General features: G+C 41.3%; 1 protein-coding gene across 1 annotated transcript; it reads right to left on the bottom strand.

The window, feature by feature from the left end:
• Positions 1-6,849: 6,849 nt before the first annotated feature.
• On the bottom strand, positions 6,850-21,418 carry LOC139381424 (histidine protein methyltransferase 1 homolog). Its single transcript, XM_071124934.1, has 2 exons — positions 21,202-21,418; positions 6,850-9,700 (listed from the first exon to the last, which is right to left on the bottom strand). Exons 1-2 carry the CDS (start codon positions 21,301-21,303, stop codon positions 8,684-8,686), a joined length of 1,119 nt encoding a protein of 372 aa, XP_070981035.1. The 5' UTR covers positions 21,304-21,418; the 3' UTR covers positions 6,850-8,683.
• Between the last annotated feature and the right edge of the window lie 6 nt (positions 21,419-21,424).

Genomic DNA, 21,424 nt, shown 5'->3' with positions numbered 1-21,424 from the left:
AACTGGAATAACCTTGCCTGAGACCTGGAGTCTTGTGTTAGCTCCCAGAGCTAATGCTTAGGCTTTAACCCAGTGGGGTTAAACACAGTTAAACCCATTCAGTTGTTGACTAGGAACTATTGTTGTTCAAAAATATAAATGAAAAGATATGAATCACACATATGGTGTAGACTAAAGCGGGGACAGATCTGGCTACCAGGCAAAGTCTGAGCACAGTCTCTAATCTTTAATCAACCTCTAGCATATGTAACCCAGACAGACACGGTTCAATGGCCCCTCATAGATCAGATACTCTAACTCCACACAGCCCTTGTAGCCTTGGTTTCTGCCATGTTGCTTACATCCATCCAATTCTCACAGAACGTTGAAAAGGCCAACAAGAAGTGTACAAGGGTTTAGTGGTTAATTTCAGACTAGGCGATTCACACTACTTTGTGTGATACATAATGTTGAATAGTAACAGCTCTACATAATCTCTTATTCCAATACTGAAATTATACTCACACAGATGAAGACATTTGTTACTCAAATACTTACACCAGACTACATACATTGTCCCATTGCTTCATCGTGTCTTTCCCAGAAACAATGTTCTGGCTAATTAAAAAACAAAACTCACAATAGTGACCTGGCCCTCACCCAACAAATAGCGGTATCTTCCATTTTGGCATCTGATATGTCCATTTAAAACACCATTGAGGATATTCTGTTTCATTCTGAAATCCTACTGGAGTTTAGGCCATCCTCCACATTTCTCCCTCCACTGATATCCACCTGGACTGTCCAGCCAGGTCCCACTGTTCCCTGTCCCACAGTCACACCACACTGTCTGACAGAGTTGAGACTCGCTTAAATACAACTCCTCTCCCCCTCCTTGTTTTTCTAGCTTTCCCTCTGTATGACAAGTAAAGCAGTCACTTCCCAGCAAGGAAACAGTGGGAGTGAGGCTCACGCCCCCACACAGTGATTCAACAGAGCTACTTCTGAGGAACTCCATCAGACCAGCCCTGCCCTCCCTCACTTCCCATCAGAAAACCTGGGGAGAGGCTAGGGGTTGCTTAATAGTCTATAGTCACTTCCTCTGCTTGTCTTCTCTTTTCTCTCACCTTCAACTCTCTCATCTCTTTTCTGATCTAAAAACATTAGCAAAAAATTAAAATGAATTCCTGAGGAATTGTGTTGTCACGTCCTCTCCGGTCAGATGAAGAGGAGCCAAGGTTAGGAGAGGAGGAACCTGTGTTAGAGTATTGATATGCAGCCCTAGTCTGGTGGAGGAAAAAGGAATTCCCCTCAGCCTCAGAACAGCTGCTGGCACAAGGCACAGGAAAACATGCATTGGTTGGTATCTGTGTGTTTGAGTGAAAAGGAAGTGGATATTTTATGCAGTCACGTGTTGCCCTTTTTAACAAAGAGGCATGCTTCAAGAGTTGGTGGAATACAATTAGGTTTCCACAAAACCACACATTTTTTTTCTCATATATATCAATTAGGTTATTGCGTCATTGATTCCGATTACTGCGTGTGGAGAAGGGAGTCAACTTGACCAATCTAGACAAGCTTGAAGCCTAAAAAAAATAACATTGACTCCACTGTTAGGTCTACACTATGTGCATGATTAAACTGATAATTAGCCTAACGGTTAGAGAGGCAAGCCAGCAACTGGAGGGTTGCCAGTTCGAATCCCGGGTCTGATGGGAAAAATCTGGAGGGAAGTGAGCTGGCAATCGGAGGGTTGCCGGCATTAAATCCTAGATGATATTTCCTGCTGTTGAGCCCTTGAGCACTTAACCCCCCCACAACAATAGCTCCCAGTGTGACAACCCTCCACACCGTTCCAAAACCTGTATACAGTGCCTTCAGAAAGTATTCACACCCCTAGACTTTTTCCACATTTATGTTAGTCTGAATTTAAAATAAGATTAAACTGAGATGTTTTTGTCATTGGGTAACACACTTTACCCCATAATTTCAATGTTTTTCGAAATTTGTAAAAATTAATTGAAAAGCTGAAATGTCTTGAGTCAATAATTATTCAACCCCTTTGTTATGGCAAGACTAAATACGTTCAGGAGTAAACATTTGCTTAAAAAGTCAAATAATAAGTTGCATGAGTGCAATAAGTGTTTAACATGAATTTTGAATGATTACCTCCTCACCGTACCCCACACATACAATGGTCTCAGTCGAGCAGTGAATTTCAAACAGATTCAACCTATTGGTAGATGTGTAAAAATGAAAGAAAAAAAGCAGACACTGAATATCCCTTCGCGCATGGTGAAGTTATTACAGGTACTAAAGTAATACTGCAAAGAATGTGTCAAAGCAATTCACTTTTTGTCCTGAATACACTGTTGTTTAGTGCAAATCCAATACAACACGACTGAGTTCCAGTCTAAATATTGTCAAGCATAGTGGTGGCGGCATCATGTTATGTGTATGCTTGTAATCGTTAAGGCCTGGGGAGTTTTTCCAGATAAAAAAAGAATCCGAATAGAGCTAAGCACAGGAAAAATCGTAGAGAAAAACCTGGTTCAGTCTACTTCCCACCAGACACAAATTCACCTTTCAGCAGGACAATAACCTAAAACATAACCTAAAATTTTACCCACTCCACAAATGTCTTATTAACAAACTATAGTTTTGGCAAGTCAGTTAGGACATCTACTTTGTGCTTGACACAAGTAATTTTTTACAACAATTGTTTACAGACAGATTATTTCACTGTATCACAATTCCAGTGGATCAGAAGTTTACATACACTAAGTTGACTGTGCCTTTAAACAGCTTGTAAAATTCCAGAAAATGAGGTCATGGCTTTAGAAGCTTCTGATAGGATAATTGACATAATTTGAGTCCATTGGAGGTGTACCTGTGGATGTATTTCAAGGCCTACTTTCAAACTCACCGCCTCTTTCCTTGACATCATGGGAAAATCAAAAGAAATCAGACAAGACCTCAGAATTTTTTTTGTAGACCTCCACAAGTCTGGTTCATCCTTGGGAGCATTTTCCAAACGCCTGAAGGTACTACCTTCATTTGTACAAACAATAGTACGCAAGTATAAACACCATGGGACCACGCAGCCGTCATACCGCTCAGGAAGAAGACGCGTTCTGTCTCCTAGAGATGAACATACAACAGCAAAGGACCTTGTGAAGAATCTATATCCACAGTAAAACGACTCCTATATCGACATAACCTGAAAGGCCACTCATCAAGGAAGGTATCACTGCTGCAAAACCACCATAAAAACCCAGACTACGGTTTGCAACTACACAAGGGGACAAAGATCATACTTTTTTTTTTTATGTCTTGGTCGCAAATGGGTCTTCCAAATGGTCAATGACCCCAAGCATACTTCCAAAGTTGTAGCAAAATGGCATCAGGACAAGTTGAGTTGCCATCACAAAGCTCTGACCTCAATCCTATAGAACATTTGTGGACAGAACTGAAATAAATCAAATCTGAAATAAATAATTCTCTCTACTATTATTCTGACAATTCACATTCTTAAAATAAAGTGGTGATCCTAACTGACCTAAGACAGGGGATTTCTACTATGATTAAAAGTCAGGAATTCTTAAAAACTGAGTTTAAATGTATTTTGCTAAATTGTATGTAAACTTCTGACTTCCACTGTACATCTGTAAAATTATAGTCTAGAAACTAAAGCTTTGGTTGTCTTCCATGTCCTTCTCCCTGGACCTCCTCAATGACCACCTCTTGAACAGCAGACTGAGAACTCACTGTCCCTTTCCAACCTTGTTGAGGATGGCGCATTGTCAAGCTCAAAAAGCCTCAAATTTGCTCAGTTGGCCATCGATTTTTCAACCCTTGTATTGGTCAGCTTGTTGCGTGCTTTGGTGAGTATGATCCCAAACAAGGACCAGTTAGCTCGCTGAGGCGGCTGATGTTGCTGGGATTTGGAGGATGATGAAGGCAACAGGGGAAAGAACCTCAGATCCAGTCTCTTCCACCAGGTGGCTGATGAGAAATGTTGGCACGACTGCCATATTGTATCTGCATCCCAATGCCCTTGCTTGGAAGTGTACTTCGCCAGACTGCCAAGAACGTTGCCCTCATCCAGGCCAAGGTGGCGAGATACGGTAGTGATGACACCATAGGACTTGTTGATCTCTGCACCATCATACAGGATGCTCTTGCCAGCATACTTGGGGTCCAACATGTACCTGCGGCATGTATGGGCTTCAGGCAGAAGTCTTCACGCTTTTTAATGTATTTCCCAACTGCAGTTTCCTCTGCTTGGAGCAACAGTGAAGTGGGCAGGGCAGTATGGATTTCTTCTCTTACACCTGCAAGCAGAGTCTGAACATCAGACAGGGTGGCATTGTCTCCCTCAATCTGTGCAATGCCTACTGCTATAGGTTTCAGGAGTTTCAGGATGCTTACCACTCTCTCCCAAAATACATCATCCAGGAGGATCCTCTTGATGGAGCTGTCCATATCGGCAGACTGTGATATGGCCATTTCTTGGAGAGACCAGTGTTGCCAACTAATTTTCAGTGTAAGTTGCTAGAGGAAGGTTGATTAGTTGCTAAAAGACGTTGTTCATGTCATTGCGTGATAACGTAAAACTGCGTCATTACGTAGAATACACAATAACGTTACTCAAATTGACTGGCCATCTCGGCAAAAAACATGATTTGATATTTGTTCAGGTACAGACTCCCACTCTTTTCTGTACTTCTGGCTGTAAATTTTTGATTGAGGCATGTTGATTGATGCTGTAAGTTCTGTTCAAGATCAAACATTCGTGACCAACTATATTAATTGAGTTTGGCTCGTCGAACCCGTAATACTCCTGCTGCAGTCAGCCAACAACGACTTGCAATTTGCTGAAATTGCTGCTGCTTGTGCACAAGCTGAGCGCCTGCTGCTGACGTCACTCACAATGCACTTTTGCAGCCAGGCACGTGTGTTGTGACTGAGTTTGTGACAGAGAAAATCGTTTTTGTGTCATTTAGAGGGGAAATGCTTGCATTTTAGCGTTTGAGTCACTTTTCAAACGTTGCTAAAAGTTCCAAACACATTTTTAAAAGTAGCTAAATTAGTTGCTAGGTGATGTTTGGAAAAAAAGTTGCCAGGGTAGTCTGAAAAGTTGCTAAATCTAGCAACAAAATTGCTAAGTTGGCATCACTGGGAGAGACTCCTTCCCTCCAGGAGACTGTCAAACATGATGACAACACCACCCCAACAGGTGTTGCTGGGCAGCTTCAATGTGGTGCTCTTATTCTTCTCACTTTATAACTTGATCCTTCACATGCCTAACCATTTCCTTAGATCTCTTTTAGTGTATCCATTGTTTTCAGTGCCATGATGTCCTTGAGGAGCAGATTCAAATCATGAGCAGCACAGCCCATGGGTGTGATGTGAGGGTAGGACTCCTCCACCTTAGACCAAGCAGCCTTTATGTTCACAGCATTGTCCGTCACCGGTGCAAATACCTTCTGTGGTTAAAGGTCAGAATACTGGTTGAGGGATGGAGATGTAGTTAATTATTTCTTGCCCACAAACATTCAACCACCCATCAGAGAAGATTGCAATACAGTCTGCTTTCTCTATGATTTGCTTGACCTTCACTTGAATTCTGTTGAACTCTGCATCCAGCAAATTAGTAGATAAAAACATGTCTGGGTGTACGCTGGGCGAAGAACATTCAGAAATCTCTTTGAATACACATTGCCTGTGAGCATCAGAGGTGAACCCATTGCAGACACAGCTCGAGCAAGACATTCATCAGCATCTCTGACTATGTTCCTCCATTGAGTCAAAAAACTTCTGATTCCAAGAGGACCATGAGCTGTTACTATCGATAAGGTGTGATTCATAATATTCACCTCGAATAAAAGTAGAGGGACTTTTGTCAGAGGTTGCTTGTTGTGAGCGCTGAGGGAACATTATGCAATTGGCCAAATGATTCTGCATCTTTGTTGCATTCTTCACATATTATTTGGCACAGTATTTGCAAATGTACACAACTTCTCCTTCTACATTAGCTGTAGTGAAATTTCTCCACACATTTGGCATTTTCCTGTAAAGATTAGAAAAATAATTGTAAAAAAACAAATACAATTCCATGTACAGATAAATAGTTAAGCGGTTAGATTAAACAACTCCTTTATAAGATAAATGTTTTAAAATTAAACAGGTGAATTAACACTCCTCAGTTAGCAGGCTCAAGCAAGCTAAAACCCACATGGTAGCAAAAACTAACAAGCAGAAACTGTTAACAAGTTAGAAAGGATTTAAACACTTTGCTGTAGGCTACTATTTACTACTTAACAAAAAATGATCTGTGTCATAAAAGCTATTCACCTCACCCAGTGTTGTAATCCAAACTTACCAGAAGGCATGTAGTCATTGCCTCAGTGTAGTAGTGTGGGCTCAATAGCATCTCATTAGTGTGCAAGATCTTGAGAATCAGCTGTATGTGTGATGGAAGAGTGCACTGCACATGATGGAAAAATTAACTGTGCATGCAAAGGGTTGCAATTCCATTGACTTGGGGATAGTTTAACCAAAATATGCCACAAGACCTAGAATTGCCTTGTGTATCCCACAAAAAAAGTTCACTGTTATAAGATTTTTTTTTAATGAATTTAAGGAGAATTCCCAAAATTCATGAGCTTAACTTCCCATGGAAAATTTCCCAGAAAGTTTCTGACCCTTTGCAACCCTAATGGCAAGACCTGAAAACAGTTGTATAGCAATGATCAACAACTCATTTGACAGAAGTTTAAGAATTATGAAAATAATAAATGGGCAAATGTTGCACAATCCAGGTGTGGAATGCTCTTAAGAGACTTACCTAGAAAATAGGTGCTTCTAAAGTTTATGGATTTAATGTAATTTTTTCAATACATTTCTAAAAGCATGTTTTCACTTTGTCATTATGGGATAGTGTGTAAATGGGAGAAAAATATATTTAAATCAATTTTGAATTCAGGCTTAACAACAAAATTAGGAATAAGTAAAGTGGTATGAATACTTTCTGAAGGCACTGTATGTGTATCTTTCTGAGGGGTTGGTGGAAACAGGGGAAGTCAAATTTCAGTTGGAATTGACCAATAAAGTCATCTTAATCTTATTGGATGAAACAGGGCACTCGAGTTGTGCAAGTGTCAACAACTGGAACAGATTAGTCATACATCGAGATCAATGTGAAACACAGAACACAGATGAAAGTGTACACAAACTATTAGTAAGTGGAAGTTGACACATAAGATAACCGTAAAAAACATGTTAATCCTTCTTCCTCATGTTACATTGACACCAACACAAGTGTAACCCGCTTAGGTGGGTGCTGCCCTGTTTATAATTCTTCCTAGGATATCCCCCCTTCTCTCCCACTGGTTTTACTGTGCATTATCCTCCCTTCTCTCAGTCTGTGTTACAGTATTTCCACAAGCTTTAGATTTCCATGATACAGCTAAAAGGGAATTCCACTTCTAGCTACACCACTCTGTCACCATGCTCAACAGAATCTACCCTGGTTTGTTCCTACTCATAGGTTTACCGTAATAAGTTAAATTAATATTTTAAATTTGAAACGTTTTAATCACGATTTGTGACACTTTATAATATTTATTCGATGACACATCCAATATGGTCACCCTTCTAGAAAATTGCCACAAGACATTTTGATATGCGTCTATCTTTGATAACATTAGATTGTAACATGACATTGCCAAGTCTTTAAAGTGTATACAAAATAATACTGATGGGCAACAAAATGTGAAAAGGTGAACTAGGAGACAGAAACCACAAAGCCATACTGGAGAATAGATGTGCTACACTACACTGGACTCCACTTTCAGACCTCGTCCTTACGCAGATGAGATAAGTCGCAATTGACATTTTGCAGCGGACTTCAGAAACAAGTCTAGCTTTCATGGTGCTATTTGAACACTTTGGGAATCACCTGCAAAGGTCACTGAGCCCATTTCCTTTCCTCCTCCCTACCCCCTATAAAGACCTTCATTTCCTTTCCACCTTTCTCATGCACTAGCCCTATTCTAAATAAATATAGAGAGATGTGAACAAAGGGTAAAGTTGACATGAAACGGTATCTTCTTTCGGGTAGTATATTGCGCCTACTTCAACTACCACTTATGTCCTGTTAAAAACCGACCTGCACCAAATACACTTGCCAAAATCCTTTGAAATACTTGAGGCACGCTTGATATTGGCCTAGTTTGCACACTACAATGGAAAATCTGCTCATCTCCTCAATCTTCTTTATCAGACTTCTGCTTCTCTCCCTCCATCAGTGCAGTTATCCTGTTGTCCTCTTCAACTGGCAAATATTCAAACTCCTCCTTAATCTGCCTTCTTTGTGAAGCTCATCTCCAGTATTTGACATACAAGGTTTTCCCACCAAGGTAAAATAAGCCAGACTGACAGCCCTGCAGAAAGTCTTAAATATTCTATATGTCTTTTCATTATCTGTCAAACAATCAAACATACGGTCATTTTAATTATGTAAAAGTCCTGTTTCTTTGTCCCAATTGACACACAGGTGATCTTTATAGGAAAAAGTTTATTTGAAACTGACGGATGTTAGCACACCTTAGGTAGCATAGAAGTTCCAGGTGCATTGAGTAGAAATTAATTTGAAAAATATTATCCTTTTTAGTTCTTTGAAACTACACAAAGTAAAAAGTCAAGACTTGTTTGTTGTTTTGAAGTGCATGGCCACAACATGTCTCTGTAGCCCCTGGTCCACGTCCCACAGTTTCTCCATATCAAACACTCCCTTGTCCTCTATAAACTGTTCAAATAGGTGCAGCCCACCCCCCACCCCAAAGTAGTGGGCCTTGGTGGCCAGGTAGACCACTCCCCTCGGGGCCAACAGTCTGTGGAGGGTGTCGTGAAGAGCTGAGTAGTACGCCGTGTTGTAGATGGTCTCTGAGGTGAAGATGATGTCATATTTAGGGAACAGGTCTTCCTTGAGGACCAGCGCTAGGAACGTTGTCCAGTCGCCCGAGAAGAAACGACAGCAGGTCAGCTTCGAATGCTGGGATAGGTCCAGGGCTTGCCTCTTGGGCGACGGGCTGCCATCCTCTCCCTCTTTTTTCTGTTCATTCTTCTCCTCATCGGACTTTGCCTCTTCATCCTTTTTCATTTTGTCCTCTTCTATAATTGTCTCATCGTCCTCCTCTTGCAGCCCCCGTTTCTTTCCATTCACTTCTTCCTCCTCCCCTTCCACCTGACAGTTGAGCAGTGCATTAGGCAGTGTGAGCTGTTCTATAACAGTACTATTATAGTCCTGGAAATGGACTTGACTTGCGCCGCTCTTTAGCGCCAGTAGGCCCAGCAGTCCAGCACCACAGCCCAAATCCAGAACCATCTTCCCCCCGAACGTCTCACCCTCCCTCTCTAGCAGCTCTAGGAGGTCATAGGTACACTCCCACACCTTCAACCCTCCCTCGTACACCCCGGAGATGAGGTCCGAGCTCTGGGCGGCGGTCCGCGACAGGATCCTCTCGTCGTCATCTCGCTCGCTGGCCGTCCGCTCGAACACAGACTCATTCAGGAAGTGGAGGGGTGGAAGCGTTCCTATGGTAACAGTCTCACAGACAGCATCGTTGAGGAGAAAGTGGGGTTCTGCAGGGGGATGGTGTTCAACAGCTGCTTTGACAGTTTCTGCTGGCGTGGTGGTGTTGTTGTTGCCGGGCACCTGTTGATTACACACAGGTAAAAGATGCCCATTGTCATGTGCAATGCAAAGTACAATCTGCATGCATACACAAGTGTTGTAACTGTCTTGTCTCCTGGTAGTCAACTACATACACGTGAATAGAACAGACATAGTGGGAAGAAAAATTGTGTGAACCCTTTAGAATGACCTGGATTTCTGCATAAATTGGTCATAACATTTTATCTGATCTTCATCTAAGTCACAACTATAGACAAAACAGTCTGCTTAAACTAACGCACAAACAATTATGTTTCATATCTTCATTGAACACACCGCGTAAACATTTACAGTGCAGGTTGGAAAAAGTATGTGAACCCTTGGATTTAAGAACAGGTTGACTGACCCTCCTTTACCAGTAATAACCTCAACCGAACATTTTCTGTAGTTTTCTGGATCAGACCTGCACAACGTTCAGGAGGGATTTTGGACCATTCCTCTTTACAAAACTGTTTCAGTTCAGCAATATTCTTGGAATATCTGGTGTGAACCGCTCTCTTGAGGTCATGCCAATCGGGTTGAGGTCAGGACTAACTGGGCCACTGCAGAAGGTGTATTTTATTCTGTTCAAGCCATTCTGTTGTTGATTTACTTCTGTCTTTGGGTTGTTGTCCTGTTGCATCACCCAACTTCTGTTGTGCTTGAATTGGCAGATAGGCTAAACTACGATGATAGCAAGTTGTCCAGGCCCTGAGGCAGCAAAGCAGCCCCAAACCATGATGCTCAATTTGTCTTACCCTGTACTGACTGAGATACTTCTGTAATCCTTTCCAGATTTATGCAAGGCAACCATTCTTAATCTTAAGTATTCTGAGATCTCTTTTGTTCGAGGCATGGTTCACATCAGGCAATGCTTCTTGTTCTTTTGGGGGCAGGGCAGCTCTAACCAACATCTCCGATCTCGTCTCATTGATTGGACTCCAGGTTAGTCAACTCCTGACACCAATTAGCTTTTGGAGAAGTCAATTAGCCTAGGGGTTCACATACTTTCCCCAACCTACACCGTGAATGTTTAAATGTTGTATTCAATATAGACAAGAAATGTACAATAATTTGTTATTAGTTTAAGCACACTGCTCGTCTATTGTTGTGATTTAGATGAAGATCAGATCAAATTTGATGTCAAATTTATGCAGAAATCCAGGTAAATCCAAAGGGTTCACATACTTTCTTGCCACTGTAGCAGCATCCTAATGCTTACGCACAGGCAAAGATGCATAATGTCATGAAGGACACAGAATAACACGGACTCCCTCTTGTGGTTGGCCGCACACTGTCCCAGTATCTGTGTGTTAGAGATGTTGATGAGTATGACGCATCTAGTCTCTAACACCCAGGAAGCTCAGATTCAAACTTCCATTAGACAGCTCTGCAATCATTGTCAAATAATGTTTGTTAATCACCAAATAAGGCGCGTCACTGTGCAACTATCTTCATCTACTACCGTTAGGGCTGATATGTACTTCCCCCCCCAAAAAGTTAAATAAACATGTACAAGCAACCAAAAAACTGTCTTTGGCACCTCCAATGTATTGAGCTGTTGCAGACTTTCGACCTGTGCGTGGCAGTAATGGAGGTGCCGAAGAGGCATTTTTTCCAGTTGCTTGTACATTTTTATTTAGACCTTTTTGGGAAGTACATAACGAAAGTTCACATTATCGCAACTCAAATTTCTTTGGATGTACATCGCCAAACTCCATATCTGGTGAACAACAAACAAATTTTGACATAAAACTTGCAGAGCTGTCTAATGGGAGTTTGAATAAGAAAACCAATAAAAAATAATACAAATAAAAATTATTGGCAGAGACAATATATCAGGCTTTTATTGGCCTTTTCTAGTCTATCGGTTTTGCCAATATTCCCGCTAAATAGCAAAGCTGCTGCTATGCTAGCCGCCACTCACGTCTGAGCCATGAGCACTGCACAATGCCGTGGAATGTCTAGCTAGGAAAATCAGCAGCAGCAAGCTAGCTCATTTTCCAACAGAAATAGAAATTAATGGACTTGGATGAATTGACAGTGAACAAAATTGAGCTCCTGTTGCAAATATTAGTTCAGTTAATTCACTAATAATAAGGCTTGCGTTGACGTGCCCGGACATGCATACAATAAGCAAGCTAGCTAAGCAATTATCCCAATATTTGCTAACAGGTCACATCGCTAACAAATCCTTTCATCTGTGGTGTTAGTTAGCTATATAATTGATCCTATCCGTAAATTGACAGCTGATTGTCTTGACAGGGAAAGGAGGAAGCGTTTTAGCTACAGTGGCTTCACACCCCTTGACGTTTTCCATACTGTTATGTTAAAGTTGGTTTAAAATGGATGTCCTTTTTTTGTCAACGATATACACAAAATACTCTGTGAGAGTGGGAGAAAAATTTGAACATTTGTAAAAGAAAAATGAATATCGTGATTAGGTAAGTATTTAACCCTAAGTCAATCCATGTTAGAGTCAACTTGGCAGCAATTACAGCTGTGAGTCTTTCTGCCTAAGTCTCTAAGAGCTTCCTCACCTAGATTGTGCAACATTCGCCCATTATTCTTTTCAAAATTCTTCAAGCTCTGTCAAATTGGTTGTTGATCATTTCTCGTCTTGCCATAGATGTACGTCAAAACTAACTTTATCACTAAGGAACATTCAGTCTTCTTGATAAGCAACTCGTGTAGATTTGGTCTTGTGTTTTTAGTTATTGTCCTACTGAAAGGTCAATTAATCTCCCAGTGCCTGTTGGAAAGCAGACAACCAGGTTTTCCGCTAGGATTTTGCTTAGCTGCATTCAGTTTATTTTTTATCCTGAAAAACTCCAGTCCTTAACAATTACAAGCATACCTACAACACGATGCAGCCACCACTATGCCTGAAAATTTGGAGAGTGGTACTCCATAATGTTTGTATTGGATTTGCCCAGCTGATTCAAATTATGAACTCATTAAAATACTGATGATTTGAGTCAGGTGTGTAGTGCTAGGGCAAAAACAAAAAGGTGCCACCCTGTGTGTCCACAGCACCAGGATTGAGAACCACTGCTTTAATAGCTTGTTGCAAACAGGATGCATGTTTGGGAATATTTTTATTTTGTACAGGCTTCCTTTTAACTGTCAATTAGGTTAGTATTGTGGAGTACCTGCAATGCTGTTGATCCATCCTCAGTTATCTCCTATTACAGCCATTAAACTAACTGTTTTAAAAAGTCACCATTGGCCTCATGGTGAAATCTCTGAGCGGTTTACTTCCTCTCCAGCAACTGAATTAGGAAGGACTCCTGTATCTTTTAGGTGACTGTATGGATACACCATCCAAAGTGTAATTAATAACTGTACCATGCGCAAAGGGATATTCAGTGTCTGCTTTTTTTTTTCTACACGTCTACCAATAGTTGTCCTTCTTTGTGAGGCATTGGAAAACCTTCCCGGTCTTCGTGGTTGAATCGGTGTTTGAAATTCACTGCTCGACAGAGACCCTACAGATAATTTGTATGTGTGGGGTACAGAGTAGAGGTTGACCGATTAAATCGGAATGGCCGTTTAAAAAAAAATACCTTTATTTAACTAGGCAAGTCAGTTAAGAACACATTATTTTCAATAACGGCCTAGGAACAGTGGATTAACTGCCTTGTTCAGGGGCAGAACAACAGATTTTCACCTTGTCAGCTCGGGGGATCCAATCTTGCAACCTTACAGTTAACTAGTCCAACACAATAACGACCTGCCTCTCTCGTTGTGGAGACTGCCTGTTACGCAAATGCAGTAAGCCAAGGTAAGTTGCAAGCTAGCATTAAACTTATCTTATAAAAAAAACAATCAATCATAATCACTAGTTAACTACACATGGTTGATGATATTATTAGATATCTAGCTTGTCCTGCGTTGCATATAATCTGACTGAGCATACAAGTATCTGACTGAGCGATGGTAGGCAGATGTAGCGCATAAACACGAATTCAAACGGCACATTCGTGCGTTTTGCCAGCAGCTCTTTGTTGTACGTCAAATATTGTGCTGTTTATGACTTCAAGCCTATCAACTCCCAAGATGAGGCTGGTGTAACCGAAGTGAAATGGCTAGCTAGTTGGCGCGCACTAATAGCATTTCAAACGTCACTCGCTCTGAGCCTTCTAGTAGTTGTTCCCCTTGCTCTGCTTGGGTAACGCTGCTTCGATGGTGGCTGTTGTCGATGTGTTGCTGGTTCGAGCCCAGGGAGGAGTGAGGAGAGGGACGGAAGCTATACTGTTACACTGGCAACACTAAAGTGCCTATAAGAACATCCAATAGTCAAAGGTTAATGAAATACAAATGGTATTGAGGGAAATAGTCCTATAATTCCTCTAACTACAACCTAAAACTTCTTACCTGGGAATATTGAAGACTCATGTTAAAAGGAACCACCAGCTTTCACATGTTCTCATGTTCTGAGCAAGGAACTGTAACGTTAGCTTTCTTACATATTCTTACAAAGCACATATTGCACTTTTTACTTTCTCCTCCAACACTTTGTTTGTCCATTATTTAAACCAAATTGAACATGTTTCATTATTTACTTGAGGCTAAATTGATTTTATTGATGTATTATATTAAGTTAAAATAAGTGTTCATTCAGTATTGTTGTAATTGTCATTATTACAAAAAAATAAAATAATAAAACGTCAAAATAAAATCGGGCCGATTAATCGGTATCAGGGTTTTTTGTCCTCCAATAATCGGCATCGGCGTTGAAAAAAATCATAATCGGTTGACCTCTAGTACAGAGATGAGGTAGTCATTCAAAAATCATGTTAAACGCCATTATTGCAGGCAGAGTGAGTCCATGCAACTTGTGCGACTTGTTAAGCAATATTTACTCCCAAATTTATTTAGGCTTGCCATAACAAAGGGGTTAAATACTTAATGACAAGACATGTCAGCTTTTCATTTTAAATAATCTGGAAACATTTAGAAAAACATAATTCCACTTTGACACTATGGGGTATTGTGTGCAGGCCAGTGACCCAAAAATGTGAAATTCTATCTATTTAAATTCAGGCTGTAACAACAAAATGTGGAGAAAATAGATTTTTATACTTTCTGAAGGCACTGTACCTAATAATCTTCCTGCATGTTTATGGACCAAGAAAGCTGTAGATCAGCACGTGTGTGCGTTCTCACTTCTCAAACTATGGGCAGATTTGAGTCAGACTGAACGTGCATCGTTGTTTCATATATTTTTTTTTACCCTCACTCTCCATGTTAGATATTATACACATGTATGGCTTGATAGCAAATGTCATTGCCATTGAGTTAGTTCTCACAGTAGCAGTAAACAGCACCAAGTGATATGAGTGGTGAGATGAGAAGTGAAAGGGAGCGTAGCTACCGCCTCGCTCTTTCCAATTATAGCAGCAGGCTCAAGTTACAACCTGCCCATTTCTTGACAGATAGCTGAACTAGCCAATCGAGTCACTTCAAATTTCATCCTGGCAGCTGTGTTTTTTTAGAGATGTGTCCTGACAGCTGAAAAATAATCTCTCTACAAATCACCATTTGCATTGAATACATGTTCTAAACTCAGGAAAAAAAATAAACGTCCCTTTTTCAGGGCCCGGTCTTTCAAAGATAATTCGTAAAAATCCGTAAAAATCCAAATAACTTCACAGATCTTCATTCTAAAGGGTTTAAACACTGTTTCCCATGCTTGCTCAATGAACCATAAACAGTTCAAAATGAACATGCACCTGTGGAATGGTCGTTAAGACACTAACAGCTTACAGACGGTACATCCGAACATCACACCTGCGGGATAGGTACAGGATGGCAACAACTGCCCGACTTACACCAGGAACTCACAATCCCTCCATCAGTGCTCAGACTGTCCGCAATAGGCTGATAGGCAGGTCCCCACCAGACATCACCGGCAACAACGTCGTCTATGGGCACAAACCCACCATCGCTGGACCAGACAGGACTGGCAAAAAGTGCTCTTCACTGACCCCTGGTTTTGTATCACAAGGGGTGATGGTCGGATTCGCGTTTATCGTCGAAGGAATGAGCGTTACACCGAGGCCTGTACTCTGGAGCAGGATCCATTTGGAGGTGGAGAGTCCGTCATGGTCTGGGGAGGTGTGTCACAGCATCATCGTCGGACTGAGCTTGTTATCATTGAAGGCAATCTCAACGTTGTGCGTTACAGGGAAGACATCCTCCTCCCTCATGTGGTACCCTTCCTGCAGGCTCATCCTGACATGACAATGACACCAGCCATACTGCTCGTTCTGTTAGTCACATGTCTGTGGAACTTGTTCAGTTTATGTCTCAGTTGTTGAGTTTATTTCTCAAACTAACAGCAGCGGCCTATATGATGTCCTTCCATTCAGGTGTGACATGCCGAGTGATGCTTCTATGCAAATGCTGTTGATCAGTAGGCTAATTAAGTCCCAAATGAAAGGCAAACAGATCGTCATCTGCAGCACCATGGATTCCACTGATGAGCCAAAACAAGCTCAATAACTCAATGCATGCACACTCCTACTGAATATGCATTCACCTGTATTGTGATTAGGCCTTTGACATCTTAATTTACCCAGTTCATCAAGATATTTACCATTCAAATACAATTATTACCATTATGTTATTTTTTAGATTAAATTTGATCATGCATTAATGAAAAATCATGACGTGTCCTTGAGCAAGGCACATAACCCTAATTGCTCCTGTAAGTCGCTCTGGATAAGTGTGTCTGCTAAATAATTAAAATGTAAATCAATGCATACATGGCCGTCTATGGGAAATATCATCAACATTTTAAAATTGAATGATGTTGAATATTTGTAGACCGTTATCTTAAATAAGAATTTGTTCTTAACCGACTTGCCTAGTCAAATAAAAGGTTACATTAAAAAAGTTGACCACCAAAAATCTCAATCGTCTCACAAAAAATCCATATCGGACATGTCTGGTTTAAATCTGAGTTTCCTGGGCGTTAGTGATGAGACCCGTCATACTCATCGTCGACAAGGTTAAGTAAAAAAAAATATATACAAATCTCTAAAGGGCTATCCACACCAAGGACAATAACTATTATGAAAGTACGGTTGATATTTTTTTGATTTATCAGGGGGTGATTCAGGAAGTAGCACCCCTACTTCCTGTAACTACGTGATCAACAGCTACTTATTAATAGGCCAACAGCATGCAGTAGGATGCGTTGATCAGTTGATTTACAGGTATACTGCAGAACAATAAACGACCCACTGGTGTGGATGCTCACCAACGTTTATAGACTGAGGTAAAAAAGAGTTTCAGGTTGGATATTGGCACTTTCAAACCACAACAGCTTTCAAACCACTTGAGTCACAAACTCCAAATAAGTGCCATGATGTTGGAAAAATTGCACAACATTGCACAGGTCTTATTTTCACGATCTGGCCCTTAATTTGCTTTGCAAAGCTAATAAACATGTGAGCAGCATTTTGTATTCCTAGTTGAATTAGTTAGGGAGAGTAAACAAAGTACAAGCTTTGTTTGTTTTTTTTACATTTCAATTTCAATAGCTCCTTGGTCATGTGACCTACTGACATCAAACAAGGTTCAGAATGTACAATCAGTGGGCCTGCACATTGCACACCCTTTAGTTTGTCCATTTTAATCCCATGCAATTTTACATTAATTTGCCTGCTCTGCCCCCTTGAAGGACAGTGTTACACACACATTCACTTGGGCCTTCCTGACCTCCAGGCAGGCCCCCCATTGACCTGGTGACCTCTAGGCCTACACTCCCTGCCTGCCTTCTCCCTGGGCATGAGAGTGTATAGCTTACTCCCTGGAACTACAGACCTCCACACCTACTCGGTCAACACCCCTCTCCCTTGTCTTTAGTAATTTAAGGGAATAAGCTATACTCTAAAGACGTCTATAGTCCCTCTGTCAGGATCCACGTGAACCTGATAAACCTTAACAGGCTCTGTGCACGTGGTAACCCACCCGCTTTTATCCGCTCAGAGAATAAGTCCCCAACCTCCACAGCCTGAGTGCTGCCCCCAGCCTTCCGTCCCCAATAAAAGCTTGGATCAAGGGCTGACTTTCAATAGCTCGCAGCGAGTGAGCTGCTCTGCCACGTACGAAACTCTGACCCAGAATCAGATCGTCTAAAAGTGACTTAGCACCAGCTCAGCCAAGCAAATACACAAAATGTCTGAACCTGTGGTTCATCTCGTACTGAGCAGGATTACTATTGCAACACATCATCAGTAGGGTAAAACTAACCTGTCTCACGACAGTCCAAACCCAGCTCAGTTCCCTATTAGTGGGTGAACAATCCAACACTTGGTGAATTCTGCTTCACAATGATAGGAAGAGACGCCCCACTTTCACGGTCTGTATTCATACTGAAAATCAAGGTCATGCGAGCTTCTGCTCTACGGGAAGTTTCTGTCCTCCCCAAGCTCGCCTTAGGACACCTGCGTTACCGTTTGACAGGTGTACCGCCCCAGTCAAACTCACCACATGCCACTGTCCCTGGAGCAGGTTGCACCCGGCTCGAGCACACAACGCGAGCACCCGGATCTCGCATCCCGGCCTCACCGAGTAAGTGAAAAAACGATAAGAATAGTGGTATTTCATCGGCGGTCGAGGCCTCCCACTTATTCTACACCTTATGTTTCTTCACAGTGCCAGAGTCAAGATCAACAAGGACTTCTTTCCCCGCTGATTCAGCAAAGCCCGTTCCCTTGGCTGTGGTTTTGCTAGATAGCAGGTAGGGACAGTGGGAATCTCATCCATCCATTCATGCGCGTCACTAACTGGATGACGAGGCATTTGGCTACCTCAAGACTTAATGTCCCGCCGTTTACCCCCGCTTCATCTAATTTCCTTTCTTTGACATGAGGGGGTCACAGCCACCCCGAAGGTGTTTTGAGTGCAACCGCAAAGGGAAGCATGCTATGGTCAGATATCATCAAATTGGCATTCAATCGAATCACGCCAGGTGGCATCAGAGGCTTTTCTGTCTTACAAACTGGACATCAGTTGCCGCTACTAACCTTCAGGGGGCCGTTAAATTGGTTTTTACACCCAAACGACATCAAGTTCCAGCGCAATACTTATAGGCTTGAGAACCAAATACCCCTCGCGGTATCAAGCGGCACCATCGGCCGATTGTCGGATGAAGCAACAGAAAATAATCATCCCCTTTCAATCATTTGTCAGCTTCGCCGGGATCGGTCGCGTTACCATACTGGATGCCTTGTGGTGCCCATCTCCGCCAGTCCGTGGACATTCTGAAAGTCAGTCGGTCACATTAAAAGGGAGTTTACAAAATTAATGTAATAACGTGAGATGAAAATGGACAAACTTAAGGGTATGCAATATAGAAGGGTAGTCAGTGGACATTCTGAACCTTCATTGAGTCCAGCAGGTCACATAGTCAAGGAGCTATTGAAAATTTTAATTTTGAAAAATTAATGTAAAATCATATGCGATGAAAATGGACAAACTAAAGGGTGTGCAATGTGTAGACCCACTGAGTGTACATTCTGAACCTTGTTTGAAGTCAGGTCACATGACCAAGGGGCTATTGAAATAAGAAACATCGAAAATTAATGTTATATTGCATGAGATGAAAATGGACAAACTAAAGGGTGATTTTTCAACGCCGATACCAATTATTGGAGGACCATAAAAGCCGATACCGATTAAATCGGATGATTTTTTATTTATTTGTAATAATGACAATTACAACAATACTGAATGAACACTTATTTTAACTTAATAATACATCAATAAAAATCAATTTAGCCTCAAGTAAATAATGAAACATGTTCAATTTGGTTTAAATAATGCAAAAACAAAGTGTTGGAGAAGAAAGTAAAAGTGCAATATGTTCCATGTAAGAAAGCTAACGTTTCAGTTCCTTGCTCAGAACATGAGAACATATGAAAGCTGGTGGTTCCTTTTAACATGAGTCTTCAATATTCCCAGGTAAGAAGTTTTAGGTTGTAGTTAGAGGAATTATAGGACTATTTCCCTCAATACCATTTGTATTTCATTAACCTTTGACTATTGGATGTTCTTATAGGCACTTTAGTGTTGCCAGTGTAACAGTATAGCTTCCGTCCCTCTCCTCACTGGGCTCGAACCAGCAACACAACGACAATTAGCGTGTGCTAACTAGCTAGCCATTTCACTTCGGTTACACGAGCATCTCGGGAGTTGATAGGCTTGAAGTCATAAACAGTGCAATGCTTGACGCACAACGAAGAGCTGTTGGCAAAACGCACGAAAGTGCTGTTTGAATTAATGTTTACGCGCCTGCCTACCACCGCTCAGTCAGATACTTGTATGCTCAGTCAGATTATATGCAACGCAGGACACGCTAGATAATATCTAGTAATATCATCAACCATGTGATTGTTTTTTTATAATTTAAGTTTAATGCTAGCTAGCAACTTACCTTGGTTTACTGCATTCGTGTAACTCCTTGTGGTGCAACGAAAGGGAGGCAGGTCGTTATTGCGTTGGACTAGTTAAGGTTGCAAGATTGGATCCCCCGAGCTGACAATGTGAAAATCTGTCCTTCTGCCGCTGAACAAGGCAGTTAACCCACTGTTCCTAGGCCACCATTGAAAATAAGAATATTTTCTTAACTGACTTGCCTAGTTAAATAAATATGAAATAAAGGCGTAAAAAAGGGGGGAAAGGGCAAATTGGGGCCCAAAAATAGATTTCCGATTGTTCTGAAAACTTGAAATCGGCCCTAATTAATTCCTATTAATAGGTCGACCTCTAAACCAAATAGCTATTGAAATTAGAATGTTTACAAAATTAATTTAAAACCATGTGAGATGAATAGGGTGTGCAATTGAGGGGTAGTTAGTGGACATTATGAACCTTGGAGGTCACATGACCAATGAGCTATGAGCTATTAAAATTATTAACATTGAAAAGCCATGTAAAATTGTGTGAGATGAAAATGGACAAACTAAAGGGTGTGCAATGTGTAGGCCCACTGAGTGTACATTCTGAACTTTGTTTGAAGTCAGGTCACATGACATAGGAGCTAATGAGAATTTGGGAATTCGGTCAAAACCAGTTTTGAAAGTTAAGGGGAATGGTTAAAGAGCTATTGAAATTTGTGATTTGTCACTATGTTGTCAGTCCCTAGCTGCCGTTGTGGACGTAAGGAAAACTACAGGCGAATATCTGTCGAATATCCAACCTGAATCTGTCTTTACCTCGGGCGTTCATGTTGCTCTAATTTATTGTTATAGTTATCATACTTGGTGTGGATGGCCCTTAACGCAGATACAGGGGCAGCTGCACACAATCCCTTTTAAACAAGAATATAAAGCCAGGGTTACCTCTACTTCGTAAATAAATTATATTCAGTTCCATTTAATTAACGTAGCAGGAATTCTGCTCTTAGGTAACAGCCCAAAAAGCCTGGGGAATTCTTTGGGACCTCATAACTAAGGTTGTAGTGGCTCGAGCTAGCTAGCTCTGTTACTCACAGGTTTGACTGCATAATCCTGCTTTCCAGTTTGTGATTTACTTTCTTCACCTTGTTGCCCCTTTGTCGTCAACTGCACGTCGAAGTTGAAACTGAAAGACATAGTTCTGACAAAGCAGTGTATTTAACTAGTATAGCTATAAAAGGCAGGGAATAAATTCTGCAACCTACACGCGGACTGGAAGGAAAAGGAGATAGCTAAATACCCAGAACACCTTGGAGCA

The sequence above is a fragment of the Oncorhynchus clarkii genome, chromosome 23, assembly GCF_045791955.1.
Source record: "Oncorhynchus clarkii lewisi isolate Uvic-CL-2024 chromosome 23, UVic_Ocla_1.0, whole genome shotgun sequence".
In the NCBI taxonomy this organism is placed as follows: Eukaryota; Metazoa; Chordata; class Actinopteri; order Salmoniformes; family Salmonidae; genus Oncorhynchus; species Oncorhynchus clarkii.
The sequence above is the reverse complement of the archived record's forward strand: the minus strand, read 5'-3'. Positions and strand labels throughout refer to the sequence as shown.